Below are 25,160 nucleotides of genomic sequence, written 5' to 3'. Positions count from 1 at the left end.
AACTTTGACCGTCGTTATACCCCTTTTCTTCGTCTACTTCTCTACTTTATTCTTCCTATTTTGTTCCCAGCGCGTCCCAGCGCCTCTTTGATGTTGTCGATATATTCTCTACTCTTTATCTATCTGGCAAATTGGCGATTCGCGGTCACTTATCTATTCATCTATACAATTTACACGCTTTGTGACACTCATGACGTTATTCAGTATTATCTAGGCATAATAGGTGACATAAAATCCGCTTCAGAATCGTCTCGTCTGTTCTCCTCTCCAGAGGCCCATGAGTTCGCCGTTATCCCTTGCCCAGTCTCGGACGCCGTCCACCAGGGCCTTGGCCATTCCCTTGTTCTTGGACTTGCCATCAGAGGGACCACGGCTGTGACCCAAGCCAGCAGTGTTGACACGCTCCCCAGTGGCATACTCAGAACCCATGCTGGGCAACACATTTTCTCCGGCGCTTAAACTGACGAAGAGGGCGAACGGAACCAGCCAAACACAGAGTCCAAAATATGATGCAACTTCAGAGAAAGAAGGCATCTCCTCATAATTGACCCCATACGGTTGGCGCCAGTTGTTCGCAGACGGAGGTAAGGGCTTCGAGAAATGGCGGAACCATAGCCAGTGATTGGTTCCGACGAGAAGACAGGAAAGGATGAAGAGAGGATCGGATAGTTTCACTATAGGGAATCGGCGCAAATTGCTGGCGTAGACCAGATGCGAGACAATGCTTAGCATGGATAGTGACACGGGGAACCGGTCAACGATCATGAGAAGCACTTGAACCGCGATGATGCCGTAGATCATTCGAGTCAAGAGTCGGCGGGCAAGAACGGTGTGCTCCTCGACCAGCTCGGATAGATAATAGAGCCCCGAAGCTATGAATGGGAGTCAGTTCTATTCTCGGTCTCCTGTCTCGCGTCCTTACCTATGGCCAGAGTAAGAAAAGCAAACCCGACCACCACCCCGAGATATCCCACTAGCGGTAGAATCCACATAGCGAAAAAAGACAGATTAAAGAGAGCTAAACCCAAGCGGAGAGAAGTATCGCAGAAGCAAAGAGCTTCAAGAGTCGACGCAATCGGAGAAACGTGGACATTTTTTGCCTCAGGCCCCACTACATCCCAAAAGAATTTATGATTTTCCAAACTCAAATCTCGCAACAACACCACCACCACCATGTCGCGCCCTGAGGATATTCTGTATGATTCCTGTTTCTAGTCCAAATGCTTTGACTAACTTGTTCCAGTCCTGCCGATCTCTTTTACAATGACAATGAATCGCGAAAATATACGACGTCTTCGCGAATTCGCAACATTCAGGCCAACATGACGAACCGTGCTCTTGACCTTCTCGATCTCAAGTCACCTTCCTTTATCCTTGATGTCGGATGTGGCTCCGGCCTCTCTGGGGAAATTTTGTCCGAAGTGTCTCCCGAGGAAGGTGGCCCGCACACATGGATTGGCATGGATATCGCACCTAGCATGTTGGATGTGGCCCTCCAACGTGACGTGGAAGGTGATTTGTTTCTTGCCGACATTGGCCAGGGAGTTCCTTTCCGGCCCGGATCATTCGATGCAGCGATCAGCATCAGTGCTATCCAGTGGCTCTGCAATGCGGAAACTAGCGATGTCACCGCTGAAGGTCGCCTTCGCCGCTTCTTCGAAGGTCTTTACGCCAGTCTCCGTCGTGGTGGGCGTGCAGTCTGCCAGTTTTACCCCAAAAATGATACTCAACGGAGTATGATAAGCGGCGCAGCAATCAAAGCTGGCTTTGGTGCGGGTATCCTCGAGGATGATCCGGGGACCAAGAGCAGCAAATTGTATCTGGTTCTGACCGTAGGCGGCGGTGGTCTGCCGGGTGACATTACCGGTGTTGTGAATGGTATGGACGATGTCAGCGTCTTTGATGCCCGACGAAAGGCCATGGAAATCGGAAACGCTAGAGCGCCTCGTAAGGGTGACAAGGCTTGGATTCTGAACAAAAAGGAACAAATGGCGAAGAAGGGCAAGGTTGTCAAGGCCAGTTCGAAATACACTGGCCGGAAACGACGAATCGCCTTCTGATTGACTGCTTTGACGAACCAGTGTGAGGCTAAAAGTGTTTTCTTACCGATATCCATGATACAAGCTTGGCCGAAGATGGCCTATGCGATTTTGATATACCCAATTTAATGCAGAGAAGAAGTTACGATCACAAAAGAAAAAAAGGCGTCTATTGCTATAACCGGGGGACGTTTCGAGCTAAATTGAAATGAAGATAATACATCAATGAGGACCACACCGGCCGATTCATGGGCTGCAGAATCCACTGCATTTCAGTAATCGGCAGGCAGCATCCTCAATCGTAGCAGTTGGGACAGTGGAACGCGACGGTCCCCAAGATTTACAGAGACGCCTCCATCTTGTCCAGAACAGCACGGGTAAACTCGTGAGTGGTAGCCTGACCACCCATGTCGCGGGTCCGTGTTTGGCTAAAAAAGGAGATTTAATGTCAGTACTCGGATCAATTGACAGAGGTTTGGGACTTACCCTTCGCCAATGACATCGTAAACAGCCTTGGAGATGCGGTTGGCGTGCTCATCCAGGCCGAGGTGGCGCAGAAGCATGGAGCCGGAAAGGATCATGGCGCTCGGGTTAGCCTGGTCCTTGCCCTTGATATCAAGGCCGACGTGACGGCAACCGGGCTCAAAGACAGCGACGTCACGACCCATGTTGCAACCGGGGACGACACCAGGTCCACCAACGAGGGCAGCACCCACGTTAGACAAGATACCTCCGTACAGGTTAGGCATGACCATCACGTCAAACTGCTGGGGGCGGGAAACAGCCTGCATAGAGGCGTTGTCCACGATCATGTCGTTCACCTCCAGGGTGGGGTAGTTCTCGGCGACCTTGTGGAATGTGCTGCGGAAGAGACCGTCGGCCAGCTTCATGATGTTAGCCTTGTGGATACAGGTAACCTTCTTGCGGTTGTTGGCAAGAGCGAAGCTGAAAGCGAACTTGGCGATGCGCTCGGATTTGGCACGGGTGATGATCTTCAAAGACTCGACGACACCCTGAACGGACTGGTGCTCGAGACCGGAGTACTCTCCTTCGGTGTTCTCACGAATGATGCAGAGGTCGACATCCTTGTGGCGAGTCTGATATCCGGGGATGTTCTTGATCAAAGAGATGGAGGCGTAGATGTCCAGCTCCTGACGGAGGGCGACGTTGAAGGACTGGTGGCCCGATCGCTCGACAGGAGTGTGGAGGATACCCTTCAGGCCGAGCTTGTTGCGCTTGAGAGATGCGAGGGACTCCTTGAAGAGCTCCTCAGAGTGCTTGTTGCCGGTGTCGACACCGCTAACATCGACCTGCTCCCACTCGATGGGCACGTTATCGGCCTTGAAGATGGTCTTGACCGATTCAGCGACCTCGGCACCAATTCCGTCACCTAAATCTTGTCAGCTCACGACGAAGACACACGCGCATGATAGGGTAGGACGTACCGGGAATGAGAGTCACGGTGTACTTGCCGCCATACTTGGTGGGCTTGAAAATGTCCGACTGAACACTGGCGAAGGCTAGGCGCAAATGTTAGTGGCAAATAGGAAGGTAACGATCAAAGCAATTGCATACATCTGGCGGGAATGGAGCGAGCCAGAGAGGGGGCTGCGGAGGCGCGAAGCAGGGTCTAGCTGGGGGGTTAGCCAAAAGCCGGGCGGAAAGGGAGAAAGAATAAAAGAGGAAAAAAGAAACATACCCGAGCAGGTTGAGCCGTTCTGGAGAACATTTTCAAGGAATTGGCAGTTCAAAGAGATGTGGAGAGAATCAGAAGGGGGGAAGGGAAGGATCAGACAGGGAAAACGGGAAAAAAAGACTCCGGATGGGCTCGGCATCGCGCGACTCTGGTTAGCGCCGGCCCGATCTTATCTTCCTAAACAATGAATGCCTCCTATTGACGACGTCTACAGCCATCCGGCTGTCTTCTTTTCTTATTCATATACTATTTGGGCCTGGGAGCTTCAGGTCTGGTAGGTTTGTGGACTTGAACAAAAAGAATAAACTCTATTCACTAACGAGTTCGCTAGGTTACAGCATGAGCAAAGCATCGAACCGATGGCTGACCTGAGAACTGTTCATGCCATGGCAAATTGAGTCTATTGGTCTGGTGTTGCTCGAGGCGACGGTCAATAACGCTTTTCAAAGCCACGCCTCTATTCAGCGCTCGGTTGATTGAGACTCAATAAATATCTTCTTTGATCAACGGCAACTCCAGCCTTTTGAGCCAGCGAGTATGTCTGGACTCTTGAATATAAAAGGCCTTGATTTGCTCAAGGATTTGATTTTGAAGCCAGACATTCTTCACAAAGCCTTCTGTGTCTCCCTTTCGTCTCTCGCTCATCAATCCAATCCAACTGCCTCCCAGTTTCATCCGAATCACCAAGATGAAGCTCCTCTCCGTTGCTATTGCCATGCTGGCTGCTTCCACCGTCCAAGCGCAAACTCTTCCCAAGTGGTGTGGTCACCCCGGTCAGGGCTGCTACATGATGAAGCGCGCCGCCGATGCTTCCTTCGAGGTCAAGCGCCACGCTGATGCTCTTGCCGATGCGATGGCTGGCTCCCACCCCCTTGTCCTCCAGAAGTGGTGTGGACACCCTGGACAAGGCTGCTTCAAGGCTAAGCGTGCCGCCGAGGCCGCCGATGAGGTCAAGCGCTCCGCCGATGCTCTCGCCGATGCTATGGCTGCCCTCGATGAGGAGGAATAAAGGTATGACCATATAAGCCTTCTTCTTTTCTGTTCTACATACTAATTTTTTCAAAGGTTCAATCAACCTCAACGTCGTGGACTTTGGGCGTATCGACAGTACTCTCGATCTCCAAATGTTACTCGCGACGACGTTTCTACCAAGGACCTAGGCACCGACTCCAGGGCTGGCATGTTGGCCTGAATTTTCATGGCGGACACTCCTTTACTTGACTGGCCATACATTTTCCTTTTTTTTTTTTTTTTCGACGCGGCAATATTGATTATTGGGAGTCGATGAATCCATAGCATCCAACGAAGAAAAATAGAAGATTTCACATCCTCTCATGGACATTCCTAGGTAGACGTAATCTTAAAGACATCCACGGGGAATCCTACCCATCGAAGCGGTGGGCTTCTGATGCCCTGCCACGCAGTCTCTTTCAGCCTATCATTTTTCTAGAGAGTGAGGTCGAAGAGCCGTGTTATGCGTGGCTCCGGATATCTTGTTCAAAGTATATTCAAGAGTGTCCAAACAGCCTAAGTATAACCAGAGTAACGCCTCATTTGTTCGAATGCCCCGTAATGGGATTCCATTGGACCAGCATTTGTCAACTCCCACCAATGCTGCTGGCCTTGATACACAGGGTCCTTTGAACCAGTGTATGGCTCTCCCGTGGTGGGCTCTTTTGGGAGGTCATCTGGGAGAGCATTCGAGAGGTTACTCGGAAGAGAGTGAGCGACTCCAGTGGTAATGGTCTCATAGCCAGATATCATGTAGGGTTCAGCGTCAGGGTTTCCATCTTGACTGTCATCCATGACATAATCATGCATCGCGTGATCCTGGGTATTCTGTGAGAGCTGTGAATAGAGTTGCCATGTTTGGATTAATCGCTCTCTCTGCTCCGTGTCGGCGTGGTCGAAGAGGTTCAATTGACTGGGTGTCATAGTGCTTGGATCAAGACCATAATGCCTCAGAACATCAATGCTAGCCTGGAAAGGAACGTTCGGAGTGACTTTGTGGGCCGAGTGATGATAGTGCTGGGTAATGGAGTAAGAGATCGGTGGCGCTAGAGATGGCGATGTGAGTTCATCTTTATTCGGGGCATGTAGTTGTGCCATAGTCATTTGTCTATCAAACAAATCTGCGAGATCGTCTTGCATTTTCTGATCGCTTTCGGATGCAGACAGACCACACTGTTTATGTTCTTAGTTGGCATATTTGGAAGAGAAGAACTAGAAGGCGCAAGCTACCTGTTTACAGTGGGGGTCCTCAATGAAGGCTGCGAGAGAATTGGATATATCAGATGTATGCCCGCAGTGCGGGCACTGGTGTAGTATGGAGGAAGACATGGAGATGGGTTCAAATGTAGTACAACCGTTATATAGTTAGTTATGACTGAGAAGACAAGAGGAAAGAGATTTGGAGAGTGGAAGATCAGAGGGGCAAATATGCCCAAATGGTCAAGGATTGGGCTGCAGTTCGGGCCACTATGGTCATTTTCATACAGTAAAACCCGGTTATAATGTGCCCGGTCATAACGTAGAAAACTCCCTCCGCACTTTGGTTAATCTTCTTGATCCTATATTGAATTTGCAAGGAGAGATAGGCAATCTTTTGAAAGTCCTTGAATTGGTTCAAAGATTCAAGACAGTTGATATACCCAAATGACATGATACTTGCTACCTAGGCAGTTATAGGGCATTCTCTTGTATCAATGCACCTCCAAAGTTAGTACTCCGTACATAAAGCAGGTTCAAATTCATGCTACTTGAAAAAGACCAAGTGCGCAAGTATAATGCACATCCAAGAGATTCCAAAGTCATGTGACGAGGAGCTGGTAGGCAACCCCGTGACGCGACAGCGTCACTGCTCAGGAACTGTTATCATCACCCCCGAGCTCCCAACCTCACTTTGTCTCTTCCTTTCCCTCTGGATCATCACGGCTGTCGATTTTCCGTGATTCAAACTTTACTATCCTAATATCCCCCCATTCGTGGTGACGTCCTCGAAGCACACCGAATCGCAGTCTCACCAAAACCATGGTCAGTGAACTTCATAGTATCCCCGGTGTGCTATCTTTCCATGAAGCTAACAGAGCTATTCATTAGACGTCAATTGGCACAGGTTACGATCTCTCCAACTCGGTGTTCTCGCCAGACGGCCGGAATTTCCAGGTAACTCGGATCCTACCTAGCTCCGAAGTGAGCTACAAACACGCCTTTCCGATACTTACCATGCTTTATAGGTCGAGTATGCTGTCAAGGCAGTTGAGAATGGAGGTACCGCCGTCGGCATCAGATGCAAGGATGGTGTGGTACTGGCAGTGGAGAAGATCATCACGAGCAAGCTTCTAAAACCAGGGGCGAACAAGAGAATCGCGACAGTGGATCGTCATGTCGGCATTGTGAGAGATCCCGATACTCCTTGGCACTTTGAGCATATTGCGTCGAAGTAAGCCGTCAAAGTTGATAGGCTGTTACTGACTACCGCCTTCTACAGGTTTCTGCTGGACTAGTTCCAGATGGCCGTCACTTCGTTTCCAGAGCTCGAGATGAGGCTTCCTCGTGGAGAGGCGTATACAAGGGCCCCATTCCGACCTCAGCGCTTGCCAACCGCCTGGGAGGATACGTGCAGGCGTATACGCTTTACTCCAGCGTACGGCCGTTTGGTGTAACCGCGATTGTTGGTGGCTGGGATACCGAGGCAGAACTCGCCGTTGATGGACAAGTTGGCAGCGGGCCCCAGTCGGGCTCTGGTGGAAAGGTCCCAGGTGCCAAGGCAGGAGGGCCTGGCCTCTACATGATCGAGCCTAGTGGACTGTATTGGGTACGTCAAGACTCCCATGCGTGATCAACAAAATACTAAGAGGAAATTCCAGGGTTACTACGGTGCTGCCACCGGCAAAGGACGACAGGCCGCCAAAGCGGAGCTGGAGAAACTAGATCTAACCTCGGGCAATCTGTCTCTGGCAGACGGCGTGAAGGAAGCTGCCCGCATCATCTACGTTGCCCACGAAGACAGCAAGGATAAGGAATTCGAGCTGGAGATGACATGGATCAGCTCGGTTGATGGGCCTACCAAGGGCCGCCATGAGGAAGTGCCCAAGGAGCTCCTTGAGGAAGCAGAGAAAGCTGCACGGCGGGCCCTGGAAGGGGATGACGAGGAGGAGGAAGACAAGGATCAGGGTGAACAGATGGAAGAGTGAACCGTGTCATAATTTATGCTGCCAAAGAATTATGTATCTGTGAAGCTGTTCCTTTTTTGCTGCACATGAAAATAATCTGCCATCCCAAATAAAGTCCCGGTAGGATACATGCCACAGCACGTATGCTTGAGGTTCATTGCCATGCGATATTTCGAGAAATTTAGAGAATCTTGCCTTCAGCCCATTCCCTCCTCTTCAGGCCCAGCTCAACAGCAGCGCTGCCCCAATCCTCACCGTGGTTGTGCATGCCACTCTTACCAAGACCAGCCCGCTCCAAACCCTGCTCCTCGGTCAGCACCGTCAGCAATCCAAAGATGACAGGGACACCCGAATCAAGCTGGACACGCATCAGCCCGTGGCTGACGGCGTCTGCGATGTATTCGAAGTGCATCGTAGCACCCTTGATGAGGACTCCGATGGCAATAATCGCATCGAATGGCTTCTTCGGGGTTGCAGATGTCGCAGACCCAGACGGTTCGGTGGTGGGAGATGACAACAAATCGGTGGCACTGATCCCCTCGCCGGAGGAGTTGGCTTGAAGCTGGGAAGCAGCATAGATCCTATGAACGAGGCATTAGAAATATGATAACCATTGGAGCTGCAAAAGCGTGCGAGACTCACCGTTGCACTCCCAGAGGCAACTCATAGCTGCCGGGAACTGTCTGGACGGTGATATTATCTTCGGTCACACCAGCCGCCAGCAAGGTTTTCTTTGCCCCCGAGACGAGTGACTCGATGATCGCAGTGTTCCACCTCGCATGGATAATAGCCACACGAAGTCCAGAGCCTAGAGTCAACCGATGATCAGCAGGGTGGCCGTAATGGTGGGGTTGGTACCTCTCTCACCGTCGTGGGTCTGGGCAGCGCCGGGACCTTTAATGGAAGACATCTTGTAGTGATTGAAGGGTTGGTCTAAAATAATAGATTGTTGAGTGTGGGAGAATTGAGCAGGGATGTGGTGAATCAAGAGAGCTCGAGGGACGAAAACATCGGTCCCGCATTTGGCGGGGGCGGAATGGTCATCACGGAATGCGGCAATTTACCTAGCGCGGGAGTATATATACATGTCGTACGGATATATGGAGTTTACAGACTTGAGCAAGACTGAAAAAAAGAAACGAAACCGAATTCCATTCTCCCGAAGCTAAAACACCTAATAATAAAAAGATGACCGGATCATGATAATCGTCTAACCTCGCCAATCGCAAAATGTTTACTCGACTGTGACCGACTTGGCCAGGTTACGAGGGAAATCGACATTCAGACCCTCGCCGACAGCAAGCCAATAGGAGATCAGCTGCAATGGGATGACATTCAGCAGGCCCTGGAGACAGTCCACAGTCTTGGGCACATCGATCTTCTCGGTCTGCGCAGCAGAGAACTCGGGGTCGTCGTGGTTACAAATCACAATGGGGCGACCACCACGAGCAATGACCTGCTGATAAGCGTTCAGGGACTTGGTGAAGAGGTTGTCGCGAGTGAGAATCATAATGATGGGAAGGTTCTCATCCACAAGAGCCAGGACACCGTGCTTCAATTCACCCGACATGACGGCCTCACAGTGGAGGTATGAGATCTCCTTAATTTTGAGGGCACCTGAAATCATTTGTTAGCAAAGATCAGACAAGCACCAAGGGGGCGGGACACTGACCTTCAAGGGCGGTAGGGAACTGAGCACCACGGCCCAACAGGAGCAAACTCTTCTGGTTCTTGAACTGGTTGGCGCACATGTCCTTGATGGTATCATTCAACTTCAAGATCTCCTTGAACTGCTCAGAGATCTTTCCAAGCCCCTCCATAATCTCCTCGCGTCTCTTTTGCTTAGAAGCACGGTCTTCACTCAATGACAAAGCAAACATGACCATGGCCACAAACTGAGAAGTGTAGGCCTTGGTAGATGCCACACCAATCTCAGGGCCAGCGTTGATGTGCACACCGCAGTGAGTAAGGAGGGAAATGGAAGAACCGACAACGTTGACAACACCAACAGTCAGAGCACCACGCTCCAGGCAGTAGCGAAGAGCCATCAGCGAGTCGGCCGTCTCTCCTGACTGGGAGACAAACACACAGGTATCGTCACGGAAAACTGGGGCCTGGCGATCGAGGAAATCGGAGGCGAGTTCGACTGCGATAGGGATCTCGGTGAGCTCCTCAAAGATACCACGCACCGCCATGCACGAGTGGTAGCTGGTACCGCAAGCGATGAAGATGATGCGGCGGCAGCGACGGATGGTGGAGATGTATTGGCGGAGACCACCCAGGGTGACCTTCTTGTTGGCAACGTCCAGACGACCTCTCATGGTGTTGACAACGGACTCAGGCTGCTCGAAAATTTCCTTCTGCATGAAGTGGTCGAACTTGCCCTTCATGATCTCCTGGAGCTCAAGCTCGATGGTCTGGATTGCACGAACGTTGGAGGTGCCATCATCCTTGGTCAGACGGTGAATGTTGAGCTGACCCTCATGGATGTGGGCAATGTCATCATCCTCGAGGTAGAGCACCTTCTTGGTGTGCTCCACAATGGCAGATGGGTCAGAGGACAAGAAGAACTCTGCGGGTTGGGGGATGCCGTCGTCCGACAAGAAAGCCCGCGACTGAGAGCGGTGGAGGAGTGACTTGTCGGGAGGGGCAAGGAGGCTCGTGGCGGACTTCTTAGCGGCCACATTCTGGGAGGCCTGCTCCGCGGAAAGGGCACCATCTTCCGAAAACTCAACATCAACGAAATCAACCTTCATCTTCTTGGATGTCTTCACACCGATCACCAAGGGTGAACCCTTGCGGGCTGCAATGACCTCGTGGGGGTAGTGCACCGACTTGAGCAGCAGACCAAAGGCACCTTCAAGTTCCTTGATGACGGCCTTGGCCAAGACTGTGAATTCAATGTCGGGATGTTGGTCATAGAGGTACTTGGCAAGCTTCGCAATGCACTCAGTATCGGTCTCGGTCTCGAAGCGGAAACCCTTGCTCTCAAGCAAGGCCTTCAATTCCTTATAGTTGGTGATGATACCGTTGTGGACGACGGCGAACTCCCAAGTAGGATCGGACCTATTCCACAAGGAGCAATTAGCGTCATTCCGAGGAAATAATGATGTTCACGTTGCAACGCTTACCGGTGGGGGTGGCAGTTTTGACGAGAGGGGGTTCCGTGAGTGGCCCAACGGGTGTGAGAGATACCAGCATGAGACTCGAAGGTCTTGGTCATGTCGTATTCGCTCTGCTCGATGAGTTCCTTCAACTTGGCAACCTTGCCAACTTCCTTGAAAGCACAGACTTCATTCTTCTTGTTGCCATCCACAGCCATACCGGCCGAGTCATAGCCACGGTACTCCAATCGTGAGAGACCTGCGATCAATGATGAGTGGGGTGGATAGAGAAAGAGAAGTATCAACACTTACCATTAAGCAGGGTATCAATGATGAACTTGCGGTCCTTCTCCACGAGGTAGTTGATGTAGCCAAAGATTCCACTAACAAACAGTGAGTAAACAGACAGTACAAGACGAGAATAACAACATACCACATGATGAAGAGAATGAATTAAGAAGAGGAGGAGGGGGGGAGGGATGAAAGTAGAGAGAAGCAAGGAAGGTAGGTTTCGTATTTATAGAGGGGGAAAATAGGAAGGGGAGGGGCGATTATTATTAGCTCTTTCAAGCTAAGCGGAGTGCTCGGACCAACGTTTCTAGGGGAATCCGATGTCTCACTTGGCAAAACATACCCACATTTATATAAATATATATAAATATATATAAATATATATAAAAATATAATATAAAATACTGTAAATATATTTATATATGTGTTAATATGTTAACGTGTCATCTCTATTGATCTGGCCTTGTTTCGGATTGGCCTGACCAGGAATCTATACCATTGGGCATCCTTCAGTTGGATTCTGGCTCTTAACTCTCACGTTAATTGCCACAGAGGCGAAGTCCAAGTAAGAAAATGTAAGCTTGTTTGTTTTTGGCCTAGGGATCTAAAATTATATACGGTACATTCCTTGGGTCGGGAACCTTGGAAGGGTTCGGTAGTCGTTCCACGCTGCAGTTGCTATTTTTGCCGACACTCAGGGGAACATAGTCTATTTATTGGTGAAAAACTCCACCGTCTGCAGCCTTGCAGCCTTGGAGCCTTGGAGCCTGGCAGCCTGGCGGTCTGGCAGCCTGAGGCCAAAATCCTTGTACTGGACATTTCCCTATGGTTCCAATGCATATGCGGAATATTCTGCCCATTTTAATTTCGGAGATCTGGCTAGATCCATTATTCCTTGTATATCTGTCTCTGATCATATATTATGGGAGTACTTCTGTGGTACTTGTTCAACAGGCGTCGATACGGTGGTTGATCAGGTCACGGTGAGGTCACTCTCGTATAGGTAAAAAAAAACCGCTGAAGCACGGAACTTCATCTCTGGCGTCTGTGGTATCTCTGGCATCTTTCGCTATTAGGCTTTACACGGAGCTCCAAGTCCTTCAAATCTTGCAATCTCTCGCCTCTGGCTATCCCTTGGTGAAGTTGCTCTCAAGTCCCGCCGTCCCCACCATTCCACTTTCTTCCGCTCGATCGCGTCTTAGCCTCCTGCAAACTCTTGAATCGCGTCAGGCTCTCCGCAAACCTCAACTTGCGATTGCAGTTTACGGTTTCCAATCTCTCTATTCTTTCTCTTCTCGCCATTTTGCTTTCTAGCTTGTTTTCACTTCTTCTAAACGTTTGGTTTGCACCCCAGTTCATCTCCGAACTCTACTCCTTTATAATCCCTTCCTCACCATTTTCGCCCATTCTGCTGCGCCGGGACTTTCTCGGTCGCATGTATTCGCACTAGCCAGTACACCACTGTCAAGGATGCTGCCTTTTGACTGCGCCACGGTTTCTGGCGTATAGCCAACCTCTCATCATGTCACGCGCCTCCGCCGGCTTTGCAGACTTCTTCCCAACCGCCCCGTCGGTTCTTCAACAGAAGCGCTTCAAAACTTCGCAGGAACGACGAATCAAACATGTCGAGGGCGAAGAGGTTTCCGAAGAGATCCCCGGTTGTCTGGGGCCCGCGGGCTCAAGCGCATCTGCGACCGTCGAGACCTCGGAAGATAAGAGGGGAGCTCGAAATCCTTCATCCCTCAACGGAGTTGGATTGATCATTTCCGCTAATGTGAATGGGTCGGATGGGGCTGAGCTACCTGCGGCGCCTATGACGAATTCGCTCCCACCACAAATCGACACCTTGACGCCGCTCACCAACACCGAGTCATCACCTCCCTGCAAAGTAACTAGTCCATCGCAGTCCAAGGTGGCAGATAAAACTTTCACAGGCACTTCTTCACGGCCAAATCCTGAATACTTCAAACCTTCCATCACTCCCATCCACACTCCTCCCACCCCCAAGTCACAGACACGGCATGAACATCGCGTGCGAGGTTGCAAGGCCGTGTACGATCCCGATCTGGATAAGCGAACATCCTCCAAAGAGAAACGCAAAAAGGCCGAATACGTCGATATCGTCTACGCGCCAGGCGATTGTCCTCCCGACCCGCGCCTCACAATCGCCAACTATACCCGTGGATCCAGCTGCAAGCAAAAGACAAAGTACCGACCTGCGCCTTACACTTTAAAGCCATGGTCACACGATGCGGCGAGCATAGGCCCAGGGCCTCCGGTCCAGGTGGTGGCCACCGGATTCGACCCTTTGACCCCAATTGCTCCGATCAGTGCGCTTTTCTCGAGCTTTGGAGACGTCGCCGAGATCAAAAATCGCACAGATCCGATCACTGGCCGGTTTCTCGGGATCTGCTCCATCAAGTACAAGGATAGCGCCTCATCCCGGGGAGGTGGCCCCGTTTCCGCATCCAACGCCGCAAGGCGTGCATATCTCGAATGCAAAAAGGAACAACGAATTGGAACACGCAGGATCAGGGTTGAACTGGATCGTGATGGCAAAATCTCGGACAGAATGGCTGCCAAGGCGGTCGAATCTCAAAGGTCGGCTTCTAAAAGCAACAATCAGACTGCCAGCGAACCGAGACAGGATACTCAGATGAAGAAAAGCGAGCCGCCACCCACCGCACCCAAGGGCCCTTCAGGCCGGTCCTCGATGCGCCCCGGGATCGTCATTCCAGAAGGACCCAGGGCCGGTGTTCGATCTCCCGTCGTACAGTCCCTAGTTGAGGAGACTGCCATATTGAGCCAGATAAAGCGCGATCCATATATCTTCATTGCCCATTGCTATGTCCCAGTTCTCAGCACAACGGTTCCGCACTTGAGAAAGAGGCTCAGACTCTTTGGCTACAAGCACATTCGTTGTGACAAAACCGGTTATTATATTATCTTTGAGAACTCACGGCGGGGTGAAGAGGAAACGGAGCGATGCCACCGACAGTGTCACATGCAGCCCTTGTTTACATATATCATGAACATGGAGAGCCAACCTTACGGGAATCCCAACTACGAGCGAAGTCCGAGCCCCGAACGTCTGCGAGCTGATCGGCGAGACAAGGCGGAAAAAGAAAGGGCAAGGAAGGAAGCCGATTTGGATATCGAGGAAGAGAAGAAGCAGCGAGCAATCTTCTTGGACCCATGTCGGGAAGTGCTGTCTATCATTATCCGCGATCTAAGGGACAAGCTTCTCGAGGACGTCAAGTCACGCATAGCCGCCCCGGCTCTATATGACTATCTGGAACCGAGCAGGCATGCGTCTAAAAGGGAGAAGCTGGGCATTCCGGAACCCGAAGGTACCAAACGGTCCGTTTTCCGGATTGACAGTGCTATTGGCACCCCTGACTCTCGACCTGAACATTCTGGCGGACGAGACCCTCTCCGGTCATCATCAGGTCTTAATGTTCTTGCTCTTCCTCGGATTCGGAAAGCCCATGGTCTTGACCGTGTCGGTGCTGCCTTCTTGGACGAACGACGAAGACAACCATTAAGAAAGAAAGAAGTCCGACCCTTGTATCATCGCTTACAGCAATTACATGATGAGGAGGACTCGGATGACGATCAGCGCACTCCTGTTGCTAGAGATGTTGATGAACGAGACAGTCGACCACCTAGCCGCGCAAGCTCTGCATCATCGGAGTTTGAACAAGACAACGAATACCAGTCGGACGATTTGAGATCATTGCAAGGAAGCGAAGACCACGTCGCACCAGTTGCCAAAAATGATCTTGATAGTCTCCCCAATGATCTGGATGACTTGTCCCCTCGGTCTCGCAAGAGAAAACGGCTGACTGGGGAAAACGACGCACGCAAGAAGCAGCGACAGGATGATGAGCTATTCGGAATTGACTCAGATAAACATGGGCACAAACATACGGACATCGATCCGGAGACGTCTGCCACTGTTGGTGACGATTTCACGGCGGTTGACGGCAAAATCATCGCCAATGAACCCGAAGGTCAAATCATCGAACACATTCCGAGCAAGGACTTCGAGCGCGATGACCTGTCTGTCAGCGAAGCATACAAATTGGAATCGATCAACAAACCAAAGACAGAGATTGAATGGGGCGTGTCTAGGGATGAGCCCCGTGCAACAGTTGAAGACGATGAAAATATCGTTCTCGATTTGGATGGCTGGCAGCATCTGGTGAAGGACGATGAAGATTTGCGGTTCCTGCGGGAGATTCTACTGGATCAATCGGAATCCAGTATTGGAAACCTCGCCGCGTGGGGTTGGAAACAAAAGGAGATCAAGACCCTCAACGGCCTGGAAACCGGGACTACACAAGATGCCATTAGTATTTCTGGCTATTACGTTCCAAACCTTTCCGGGGCTGCTCGGACCGAAGGGCGAAAGAGGATTCTTGAGGCAGAAAAGTCCAAATACCTGCCTCACCGTATCAAAGTCCAAAAGGCTCGAGAAGAGCGCGAAGCCAACGCCAAAGCAGATCCCCAGGCAGCGGCAGCAGAAGCTGCCAGAATCGCTGCCGCCAAAACCATATCCAAATCGACGTCACGGTCGACACGAGTCAATAATCGTCGACTCATTGCAGACATCAATGCGCAAAAGCAAGCTCTTCCCACTTCAAGTGGCGAAGGAGATGTTCTTCGTTTCAACCAGCTCAAAAAACGCAAGAAGCCCGTCCGTTTCGCTCGCTCTGCGATTCACAATTGGGGCTTGTATGCCGAAGAGAATATCACAGCTAACGACATGATCATCGAGTACGTCGGCGAAAAAGTACGTCAACAAGTCGCCGATATGAGAGAAAGGCGGTACTTGAAGAGCGGTATTGGCAGCAGCTACCTCTTCCGAATTGATGAGAACACCGTGATTGATGCCACCAAAAGAGGAGGAATTGCACGTTTCATCAACCACAGCTGTACACCCAACTGCACTGCGAAAATCATCAAAGTAGACGGCAGTAAACGAATTGTGATATATGCGCTCAGGGACATCGAAAGAGGTCAGTTGAACAACTAAACGCGAGCAGGTGCAATTGCTGATATACAACAGATGAGGAGCTCACCTATGATTACAAATTCGAAAGAGAATGGGACAGCGATGACCGCATTCCCTGTCTCTGTGGTTCAACAGGCTGCAAGGGATTCTTGAACTAGGCACTCTGTCACCATCTAGCAAAGTCTTTGGGGTTCTTGAATCCTATCTACCGGGTGGCGTTGAAATGGACTGGCGTTTCGTTTTTTTAAAAGGTGGGGAGCATTGAGGTCTGCATCAATGGGCAATCGTGATTTCATGAGCTACAGCTCTCTTGTACAATATACCAATTCTAAAAGATTTTTGCAGCTTTTCCTTATGCATACATAGAGTTCTCTACAGTAGAAAAGCAAGGAATAGTTCAGTGTGCACGTCATTCTAAACTCAACACGGGTGTCCCTCGCCCTTGATAGCACTGCGCATGGTCCCTGGAAAGAGGAAGGAGATTGCTTCCAAGCAGCTGGCTCCCAGCTTGGGGGTATCGATATGTTCGGGGTAACTTTTTAATGATAGTCGCATGCGTTGTTTAGACTAAAGAACATTAGTAAGCTGTTCACATCCCCAACCTATTGAACCTTCTCACCTAGATGGCTCGGGAGAAGGAAGTTTGCGATCCCTTCCTTGATCATATATTCATGACCGCAGTTCCCACAGACTAATTTCCCTTCTGAGACTTGCGTTTCGAGTAACAGTCTATGCAGATCTTTCAGTGTCTGTTCATCGTCGAGTGCCTCGCCCTCTGGTTTCGACTCTGGGAGACTCGGGAATCCCAACTAAATTGCAAGGTCAGCCTGTGTACGTTGAGATTACGGAGGCCTGGCTACCTCATTGGCGGTGGTCCGCAAGGCATCCCAGTCAATCCGAGGAACAATATTGCGAATGAACTCTGGCTGGAATTCCTGTTCCTGTTGCTCCAGCTCTGCATCGTGGAAATGTAATGGATAGGATGCTGGTGATGTCTTGCACTCCTTGACGGCGCATGTCACGAAATTGGCAGTGATTACTTTCATGGTATTTGCTTGGGGGCCTGAAGGGAATTGCCGATATTTCGCAAATTTAAAAAGGTGTCTGAAAACTAGAGAGGGCGAGTCTAGAGAAACGCCAAAAAAATGGATGAGGCCCCACGGCTTATCGGATATCATGTGATCGATAACGATATGGATATCCTACAGAGCTACAGAGTACGACTTGACTGAATATGCAATGCTTGATGTGCTGGGGTGTGGTTTGATTTCTGTTCCTTGCAGGGTAATTATGCGCTTTTTGTGATCTGGACATCCACCAAATCTAAATCATCGATGTCATAATCGCCAAGGCAATCATCGGGTTTCAATTTGTCTCCATCAAATTGGAGGGAGATCGTTTGGTCCATGGAGATATTCTGTTTGTTTCGAAAAGCAGAGATGAGTCGCGAAATCGGGGTTTTTGCCCTTGCTTTGATTTTGAAATCATCCAGTCCGGGGCTTCTCAAAACAAGTTTCATCGGTACATCCTTGTCATTCTCTGGTGTTTGTGACGTAGAAGGGATCTTGCCGTGGTCGGGCGAAGGGCTTGGGCGGTCGACCGGTAGAGGCCGATCGACAATCGCCTCCATATGTATGCGCAGCTCTGGGTAGCCCGGAATAAAGTCTTCGTCCATGCTTGAGGACAAATGGTTTCTTCCAGCGTGTATTCCTAGGCTCCTACAGGTCGTCACGTCGAATACGCGGCGGCCCTTCCAGGTCAGATAGATCGATGATTGAATTTCCGGATCGAAGTTTTGGCGATTGCACCATGCCAAACGCACTTCTCTCAACCCCTGAGACATTTTTCGGTGGACCAGTAATGGCTTGGTGTTGGCGATTTCGGATGAGATCAAGATCTGGACGACCGGATCATCCAGCGGGTTCGATGGTTGGACAGACTGGGTAGCGTTTTCTCCCGGATAATTGACTTTCTTGGAGGACTCACACGAGCGGGTTTCTGAAGTCGGGGTGATATCGCGGCCATTGACTAGTGGCGATGAGACGGTTTCACACTCTCTGTCTGGGCGAAAACGCGCGTTTTCTCCATTGGATGGTTCCTTTTCCAGTGCTCCTCCATAGTTGTTGTGGTTCGACGGAGAATATTTAAGCTGCTGCGCTTCCGTTGGCACGCTTTTCTCGCCATCAGTTCCGGGGGACATGGCTATAGTCGAACCAGCATCCATGCTTTCTTCTCTCGATTCTTGAGAGAGCCGGCGCCGCTTGCTTCGTCCGGTATCGTCAGCAAACTCATCGTCAACAGGTGAGAGTTCCGGTGTTTTCGGCTTTCGGTGGGCTTCTCGTGTCGCAGCAACAATATCATAATATGTTTGCTCTGAGCGACGGTAGAATTCCACGCCATTTCCTTCGGTTTCCTTCGTTGCCCATGAGGGCTTCTTAAAAAGGGGGCGCATCGTGATCTGAGAGTATGTAGAATGAGGGTTTTAGTTCAGTCAGATATGGGATAGCCAGATGAATCAAATTAGCCTGATGGCTGTGACGGTTAGTAACAGCAAGAAATTAGCCTTCCGAGAAACCCAACAAACTCAGTGTTGAGCATGAATCACATAAGAAAAGCTCTTGGAGGTGTGACCTCGGGAACTGTACACCATCCCCGCTGACATGCTTGATCGCCTCACCGCCTTCCAGGTGTCTTATCTTACTTCCGATCCTCCACATCACTTGCCAAAAACATCACAGCTTGGTAAGTCTTGATTGGATCTCTTATTTTCGATTTGGCTAACATCAAATATCTTTGCAGTCTTTATTCCAAGCAAGTGGTTGAACAGTGCCAATCATGGAGAACGGCCCATCGTCCGAAGGGAAAGACCCCTCCGCCTTTCTCAGCGAGATTATTGGCGCGCCTGTGATTGTCAAGCTTAACTCCGGGGTGGTGTACAAAGGTATAATGATGTTGGCGGTTCTTGACTTCATACACTAATCTATATGCAGGTGAACTCCAGTCGGTCGACGGCTATATGAATATCGCTCTCGAAAAAACGGAGGAATACGTGAATGGACACCTACGACGAAACTACGGCGATGCGTTCGTGCGCGGAAACAATGGTTTGTCAATTTTCTCCTAAGGTGCGACCAAAGGCTTACGGTACTCTAGTACTCTACATCTCTTCGAGTTGATCTAGTTCCAATTTGATTCTCGGCGCTTTCGGTCTAAGCACACGCATTATGTGTCACGGGTGATTCTTATGGACGTTCTGCGTTAAATCAAGGGATATCCTGATTACTGGTTTGCTGGCTTTGAAAGACCAAAAATACAAGTTCGGGTGTGCTTTGGAATCACGACCAAAAAGGCCAGGGCTAATTCCATTTTTTTCCCTCCTCTATTTCTTTTTTTTTTTTGGCAACACGCATGTGCCGACCTTGTCTTTCATGATGTGCGGCTCATATCTTGACCTATGTCATCTTGGGATTCGATATCATCCCAACAGACACCTGGGCAGATACCCCACTGTATGCACGACACCCTTGGACATGGGAATATCATGCTCTTTTACTTGCTAGCCCTGGCCCTAGGGAGAATAAGCATGGATTTTGGGTTATAATGGACTGCAGGACCCAAGATTGAGCTATCAGAATGAATTTATCATTCCGCTGTGTATTGGTCTCTCTCAGGTGTTCCACATTGATCTAACGCCTATGCTGTGGATGCATCACGGTGAGGTCAAAGAGATTAAAGTCGAGAATCAGATATGTATCAAAAAGGAATTATTTTCTCTGCACTTAAAACAACAGCGCACCGTTGTGTATGAGTATAAATATAGAGGGGCGGGGTGGGTTAAGTAAGCCTCTCAACTCTATTTTTTTTTGTCTTCTACCTGTCCAGCTGTGCACCCCCCAAAGCTTTTGACCGCCAAAATGTTACAAGCAATCAAGTACAACAAGGGTGACCTTGAAATTCTGGACCAATTGCAGCTCCCATTTGTTCAAAAGTATATCCCCATCCAGACTGCCGAAGATGGATGGCACGCTATCAAAGATATGAAAGTCCGCGGGGCACCGGCTATTGCCATAGTGGCAATGCTTGCACTCGCCTCGGAGTTGACCTCTGTTATTAAGACCGACCAGCTTTCCAAGCTGCCGGAGGATGTATGCCACTTTATCCGTGACAAACTTGCTTATCTGGTGACGAGTCGGCCGACTGCTGTCAATCTCAGCGACGCTGCTGGCAAGCTGGAGATCGTGGTGACAAATTGCGCCAAGGTGGCAGGTTCTCATGGTCATGACGTTGCGGCAGCGTTCATCCAGGCGGCGGAGGATATGTTGGGAAAGGATCTGGAGGATAACCAAAGGATTGGGCACAACGGTGCAGAATGGATTGCTGCCAACGCCATTAAGCCGGGCGATTCAGGACTTGCAGTTCTGACTCACTGCAACACGGGGTAGGGCCAATCTAATATTTGATCTGCGGTATACTGAGGCTAACGCTGAATCATGTCAGATCTCTCGCCACTTCTGGGTATGGCACAGCCCTCGGTGTGGTTCGCTCGCTGGCTTCGAAGAATATCCTACGCCATGCCTATTGCACAGAAACCAGGCCCTACAACCAAGGATCTCGCCTGACGGCGTTCGAACTGGTCCATGACAATATCCCAGCTACGCTCATCACGGATTCCATGGCGGCCGCGTTGCTTGCTGATACCCGCTTGGGTGTTAATGCGATTGTGGTAGGAGCTGACAGGGTAGCAGCCAATGGGGATACTGCCAACAAAATAGGTACATATGCCCTGGCTGTCTTGGCAAGGCATCACGGTGTCAAGTTTCTGGTTGCAGCACCACGCACAACCATTGACTTGGCCACGGGATCAGGACAGGATATCATCATTGAGCAGCGTCCAGCTTCCGAGGTGACAAGCATCAAAGGTCCCCGTGGGGGAGCTGGCGCAACTGACCAGACTGCGATCGAGACTATACAAATTGCTGCGCCGGGTATCAACGTCTGGAACCCTGCATTTGACATTACTCCGTCGAGTCTGATCGATGGCATTATCACGGAGGTCGGTGTTGTAGAGAAACATCCCGATGGTCAGTATCATTTGGGTGGACTATTTGATTGCTCCATTTGATCCTGGCCAGTGCCTGAAATGTTGTTCTCGATATGCCGAGTTTCCGCGGTAGTTCCAAGGGCAGCACTCTGTCTCTCGAAAACTGCCAGGAGCTCATCCACCTTGCCTTCAATTGCGCTGAGGTTATTTTCCAATGCAGACGCAGTCATTTCACCCCTACAAGATATAAGATGGTAAACAATAAAACCAATATCAACCAGGCAGATTAACATACTTGGCGAGATCAGCGAGCGCCTATATTGTAGGTTAGCGATATGTGTAGTGCTTGGGCGTAGGTCCTAGTTGAGAACACGGTGAGGCAGGAGAAAGTTGTCACCAAGCTTCAAGGGATGGGACATATTTAAGCGATCTCACCTGTGAAATATCGAGGTCTGTATTTGGTCCCGACATGGTTGGTTACTTGATAGTACGGAGTGGTGGGTGCGTAGGATGTGAAACTTGAAGCGATTGTGGAGATACAGTGGTGTTTCGTAAGTATTTGACCTCCAATACTTCGGACTAGGACCCACTTTTTAATACTGCCTGGCAGAAACCTCGGAACTTCAATTTCCAATTTCAATAGCTAGTATATCAGCCCTCATATTATAAATCGGGATGGCACGATGGCAGTCTGGCATAGCAGACGGTTCGATTTCAATGAGAGACAGCACAACCAACCACTCCCATGCCCTGCCCAGGCGTAGAGAGCAGTCTCTGAGGAAGCTATCGCACTAGTATTGAAGCTATATCATGAATGAAGGGAGGGATCTGGTGGAAAAATTGTACTCATATTGATGATGGTAAGATGATGCTCCCTCTAAGAAAAGACTGCATCCATGCTTCCTAAGGCATTTGTGACACCTCAGGCCATTAATACACTACTGTCACGGGTTCCACCGCTACAATATTTAATAACATCAGCCACCCTATGTTGCATGGTCTCTGCTACATGCTTAAAGATCTCAATATCTAGGGTATCCTATGCTTCCTACGTAGCTTTAAGTAGCAACACTAGCGTAGATGGAGAATTTGGTAGGTGCATAAGCTTAGGGTGACGCTTCAATATTTCGGCTTTTAGTAGCGCCTATGGGTTCCTAATTGGATTTAAATCAGGCGAATAGGGAGCCATTCCATGATTTCTTATCTAAGCTTATTAAGAGCGTCCCGATATATATAGTTATGTACCGGCGCGTTATCTTATTGAAAAATAGTATACTAGTCAATACTATTAAGCAGCGTAGGTACTCTTTGATCGTACGAGAAGAAACACTACCGCGGCGATACTATATTTCTCTACGACCTACCTCGGACCTAAGATAAATTGACTAGGTGACCTATGCCGCTAGGTACCTAATTAGGTAACAGACATTACAAATATACAAAGATTCTATAGCTTTAACTAATTTATTTCGAGCTATAAATTTAAGTATTAATATTATATCCTTTATCTCTAATTTTGATTTTCTTTACTGGACTTTAGATATTAATATAATAGATTATAATTTAATTTAATCATTATATACACTATAAGTCTACTAATAAGTCATATATATTATCCTCCCTACTTTTCCGCTTCTCCCTAGTACTTATGGCTAGGTACTACTCTAGTAGTAGGGGTAGTATTGGTATTATTATTAATTATTATTATTATTATCATTATTATTATTATTATTATTATTATTATTATTATTATTATTATTATTATTATTATTATTATTATTATTATTATTATTATTATTATTATTATTACTTATTATCTATCTCTACTAGATTATTAGACCTATTAAGTAGCTCCTTAATATTACTATTTAGGTCTATATTAATACTACTAGGCTCCTTATCTTTCTCTTTCTTTACTATCTTTAATACTATCTAAGGAGAAGAAAGTTTTAAGCTCCTTTTACTTCCCGCTCTTTAAGATTAGATATCAAATTCTAAATAAATATTATAAGCTCTTAATTATTTTAGCTTTATACGACCGCGGCGATGATAATAGATATATCTTAAGTAGTATTAAAAAGTCGCTCTACGTCAATAACGTGTTCTGTAAGCGAGTGGTGGTGCATGTAAGCGAGTGGTGCACCCCAAACACTATACTAAATGGGATAAATTACAACATGGTATCTCAACAACGGTGGTCTATAGGAACTTTGCCTTCTAGTACAATGCTTTTTAGGTGATATCTAGGCTCTTTAGGGAATTTAGAGAATTTTTGTAACAGAGAATAAAATATATATGTGATTTATATGATTCTGGCTCATAGTAACGTAATTTTCGATATCGTAACAATGTAGGTTTTAGATTTCGTCAAAATTGATACATAGGGTTGAAAAGCCTTATCAACCGCTATTGGCAAAGAATAAAAGAAAATAAAAACGTGATTGCTGAGATATCAGTGTAGAATATATCGTATTTAGTATGGCGTTTGGGGTGCACCACTCGCTTACAGAATACGATACTAGTTACTAGAATTGAGAGAATATCCTATATGAGAGTAGCGATTATAGGAATAGTACTATACTCTTTCCAAAAATAAAAAAAGGTATAACATTAATAGTATCTAAGAAGAAGTTAGTATTAGATAGAGGTAAATTATATTTAAATTTACTACTATTAAGGTACTAAGACACTTTATTCCTAATCTATATTACCTATAATTTAGATATACTTAATATATTAGTTAGTATTATTTAGTATTATTTAATCTTAAGCTTAGCCTTACTAAAGAGTAAGAGATTATAGCGCTTAGAGTATTTAAGATATACTCTTAATAGATAATTAGGGCTTTCTAGAAGGAGCTCTAATATTTATCCCGCTATAATTTATCCTAATTATCTAATAAGGAATAATTAGAACCGATTATTAGGGGATAGTATAGTACTAATCATATAAATATATCCTTAAATATTATATACAGATACGGGTCATATGTTCTTACCCACTGCCCTGACACAATTTGGCCCGGCAACCAATTCACCATTTTATTTTTCTTCCACCTCTATTTCTCTAATTGCAATAAAAATAGGCGTAAAAAATAGAAAAACGGCGCGGCTTACTACTATACAAAGACTAGCTAGTATTGTCTACTCACGAATGTGCTATCTCGTAGGTGAAATTATCTAATAATTTTAGCTATTCTCGTAAGACAAACTATAATACGCTTAAGCGCTATTATAAAGATAGCACCCTTAAGAATCGTGAAAAAAACCGGCCGTTCTTCGAAGCTAGAACTCTTAAGCTATCACTTACCACTATTTAAGCGCGCCGGCACCCATTTTAGACCTATAAATAGTTTAGTGCTACAATACCTAGTTATCTAGCTTAGTCTACTGTATAGCGAGTTTTAAAGCAATTCGGTCTTAGAAAACGGCGTTTAAAAATAAATATACTAATTAAGCAGTCTCTTATAAGGAAACGGCTAAGATTTACGCGAAAATAGCGGCGTAAAAGCTTCTAATCGTAGATCTTCTCGGACGAGTGTTTAGTGTGGCGAACCTCGAACTTTAGATTATAATAGTGCTTCCTTACGGACTCTTAAGGGTCTTTAGCGCGATATTATAAATACTTAGGCTCACGTAAAAGATATGTATAAATAGTTTAGGCCGGAGTCTAGCTAGGAGGTCGAATAGAATTAATAATTATAGAACAGGACGAAGGACCGCCTTTAGAGAGGGGTTATACTACGAAGTCGTATATTTCGACGCTAAAGGTCTAATACTAACGCATACCCCTAATTT

At 48.1% G+C, this 25,160-nt stretch overlaps 12 protein-coding genes across 12 annotated transcripts, besides 2 other annotated features; 5 read left to right on the top strand and 7 right to left on the bottom strand.

The window, feature by feature from the left end:
• Positions 1-240: 240 nt before the first annotated feature.
• Positions 241-992, bottom strand: PENARI_c026G08021 (uncharacterized protein; the record flags this gene model as incomplete). The annotated part of the gene is made up of 2 exons (XM_022635977.1): positions 241-872; positions 923-992. 2 exons carry the CDS (start codon positions 990-992, stop codon positions 241-243), a joined length of 702 nt encoding a protein of 233 aa, XP_022484236.1.
• A 181-nt stretch (positions 993-1,173) lies between these two features.
• PENARI_c026G11579 (18S rRNA methyltransferase BUD23) lies at positions 1,174-2,060 on the top strand (the record flags this gene model as incomplete). The annotated part of the gene is made up of 2 exons (XM_022636010.1): positions 1,174-1,196; positions 1,244-2,060. The coding sequence occupies 2 exons, from the start codon at positions 1,174-1,176 to the stop codon at positions 2,058-2,060; spliced, it is 840 nt and encodes a 279-aa protein (XP_022484256.1).
• A 319-nt stretch (positions 2,061-2,379) lies between these two features.
• On the bottom strand, positions 2,380-3,768 carry PENARI_c026G02437 (isocitrate dehydrogenase (NAD(+)) IDH1; the record flags this gene model as incomplete). The annotated part of the gene is made up of 5 exons (XM_022635903.1): positions 2,380-2,467; positions 2,526-3,429; positions 3,485-3,559; positions 3,615-3,669; positions 3,739-3,768. The coding sequence occupies 5 exons, from the start codon at positions 3,766-3,768 to the stop codon at positions 2,380-2,382; spliced, it is 1,152 nt and encodes a 383-aa protein (XP_022484157.1).
• Positions 3,769-4,423: 655 nt separating this feature from the next.
• PENARI_c026G05969 (mating alpha-pheromone PpgA) lies at positions 4,424-4,744 on the top strand (the record flags this gene model as incomplete). Its single annotated transcript, XM_022635950.1, has 1 exon — positions 4,424-4,744. One exon carries the CDS (start codon positions 4,424-4,426, stop codon positions 4,742-4,744), a length of 321 nt encoding a protein of 106 aa, XP_022484176.1.
• Positions 4,745-5,262: 518 nt separating this feature from the next.
• On the bottom strand, positions 5,263-5,844 carry PENARI_c026G10158 (uncharacterized protein; the record flags this gene model as incomplete). The annotated part of the gene is made up of 1 exon (XM_022636000.1): positions 5,263-5,844. One exon carries the CDS (start codon positions 5,842-5,844, stop codon positions 5,263-5,265), a length of 582 nt encoding a protein of 193 aa, XP_022484147.1.
• Positions 5,845-8,091: 2,247 nt separating this feature from the next.
• Positions 8,092-8,820, bottom strand: PENARI_c026G04577 (lumazine synthase RIB4; the record flags this gene model as incomplete). Its single annotated transcript, XM_022635934.1, has 3 exons — positions 8,092-8,491; positions 8,553-8,718; positions 8,778-8,820. 3 exons carry the CDS (start codon positions 8,818-8,820, stop codon positions 8,092-8,094), a joined length of 609 nt encoding a protein of 202 aa, XP_022484142.1.
• Positions 8,821-9,144: 324 nt separating this feature from the next.
• gfa1 (glutamine--fructose-6-phosphate transaminase (isomerizing) GFA1) lies at positions 9,145-11,452 on the bottom strand (the record flags this gene model as incomplete). The annotated part of the gene is made up of 5 exons (XM_022635937.1): positions 9,145-9,527; positions 9,583-10,976; positions 11,042-11,273; positions 11,327-11,397; positions 11,448-11,452. The coding sequence occupies 5 exons, from the start codon at positions 11,450-11,452 to the stop codon at positions 9,145-9,147; spliced, it is 2,085 nt and encodes a 694-aa protein (XP_022484214.1).
• Positions 11,453-12,827: 1,375 nt separating this feature from the next.
• Positions 12,828-16,480, top strand: set1 (histone methyltransferase SET1; the record flags this gene model as incomplete). The annotated part of the gene is made up of 2 exons (XM_022635935.1): positions 12,828-16,326; positions 16,377-16,480. 2 exons carry the CDS (start codon positions 12,828-12,830, stop codon positions 16,478-16,480), a joined length of 3,603 nt encoding a protein of 1,200 aa, XP_022484194.1.
• A 404-nt stretch (positions 16,481-16,884) lies between these two features.
• PENARI_c026G11589 (RNA methylation protein TRM112) lies at positions 16,885-17,368 on the bottom strand (the record flags this gene model as incomplete). Its single annotated transcript, XM_022636011.1, has 3 exons — positions 16,885-16,889; positions 16,942-17,131; positions 17,183-17,368. 3 exons carry the CDS (start codon positions 17,366-17,368, stop codon positions 16,885-16,887), a joined length of 381 nt encoding a protein of 126 aa, XP_022484165.1.
• A 242-nt stretch (positions 17,369-17,610) lies between these two features.
• Positions 17,611-18,774, bottom strand: PENARI_c026G06004 (small ubiquitin-related modifier domain-containing protein; the record flags this gene model as incomplete). Its single annotated transcript, XM_022635952.1, has 1 exon — positions 17,611-18,774. One exon carries the CDS (start codon positions 18,772-18,774, stop codon positions 17,611-17,613), a length of 1,164 nt encoding a protein of 387 aa, XP_022484140.1.
• A 383-nt stretch (positions 18,775-19,157) lies between these two features.
• PENARI_c026G10182 (U4/U6-U5 snRNP complex subunit LSM6) lies at positions 19,158-19,446 on the top strand (the record flags this gene model as incomplete). The annotated part of the gene is made up of 2 exons (XM_022636001.1): positions 19,158-19,263; positions 19,313-19,446. The coding sequence occupies 2 exons, from the start codon at positions 19,158-19,160 to the stop codon at positions 19,444-19,446; spliced, it is 240 nt and encodes a 79-aa protein (XP_022484146.1).
• A 790-nt stretch (positions 19,447-20,236) lies between these two features.
• Positions 20,237-21,444, top strand: PENARI_c026G04598 (S-methyl-5-thioribose-1-phosphate isomerase; the record flags this gene model as incomplete). Its single annotated transcript, XM_022635936.1, has 2 exons — positions 20,237-20,760; positions 20,820-21,444. 2 exons carry the CDS (start codon positions 20,237-20,239, stop codon positions 21,442-21,444), a joined length of 1,149 nt encoding a protein of 382 aa, XP_022484260.1.
• Positions 21,445-21,636: 192 nt separating this feature from the next.
• Positions 21,637-21,678: a sequence feature (Short protein (PENARI_c026G01143, OGE48780.1) was converted to a misc_feature.).
• A 120-nt stretch (positions 21,679-21,798) lies between these two features.
• Positions 21,799-21,834: a sequence feature (Short protein (PENARI_c026G01143, OGE48780.1) was converted to a misc_feature.).
• Between the last annotated feature and the right edge of the window lie 3,326 nt (positions 21,835-25,160).

The sequence above is a fragment of the Penicillium arizonense genome (assembly GCF_001773325.1).
Source record: "Penicillium arizonense strain CBS 141311 chromosome Unknown PENARI_contig026, whole genome shotgun sequence".
Classification (NCBI taxonomy): Eukaryota; Fungi; Ascomycota; class Eurotiomycetes; order Eurotiales; family Aspergillaceae; genus Penicillium; species Penicillium arizonense.
This window is presented reverse-complemented; position numbering and strand designations above follow the sequence as displayed.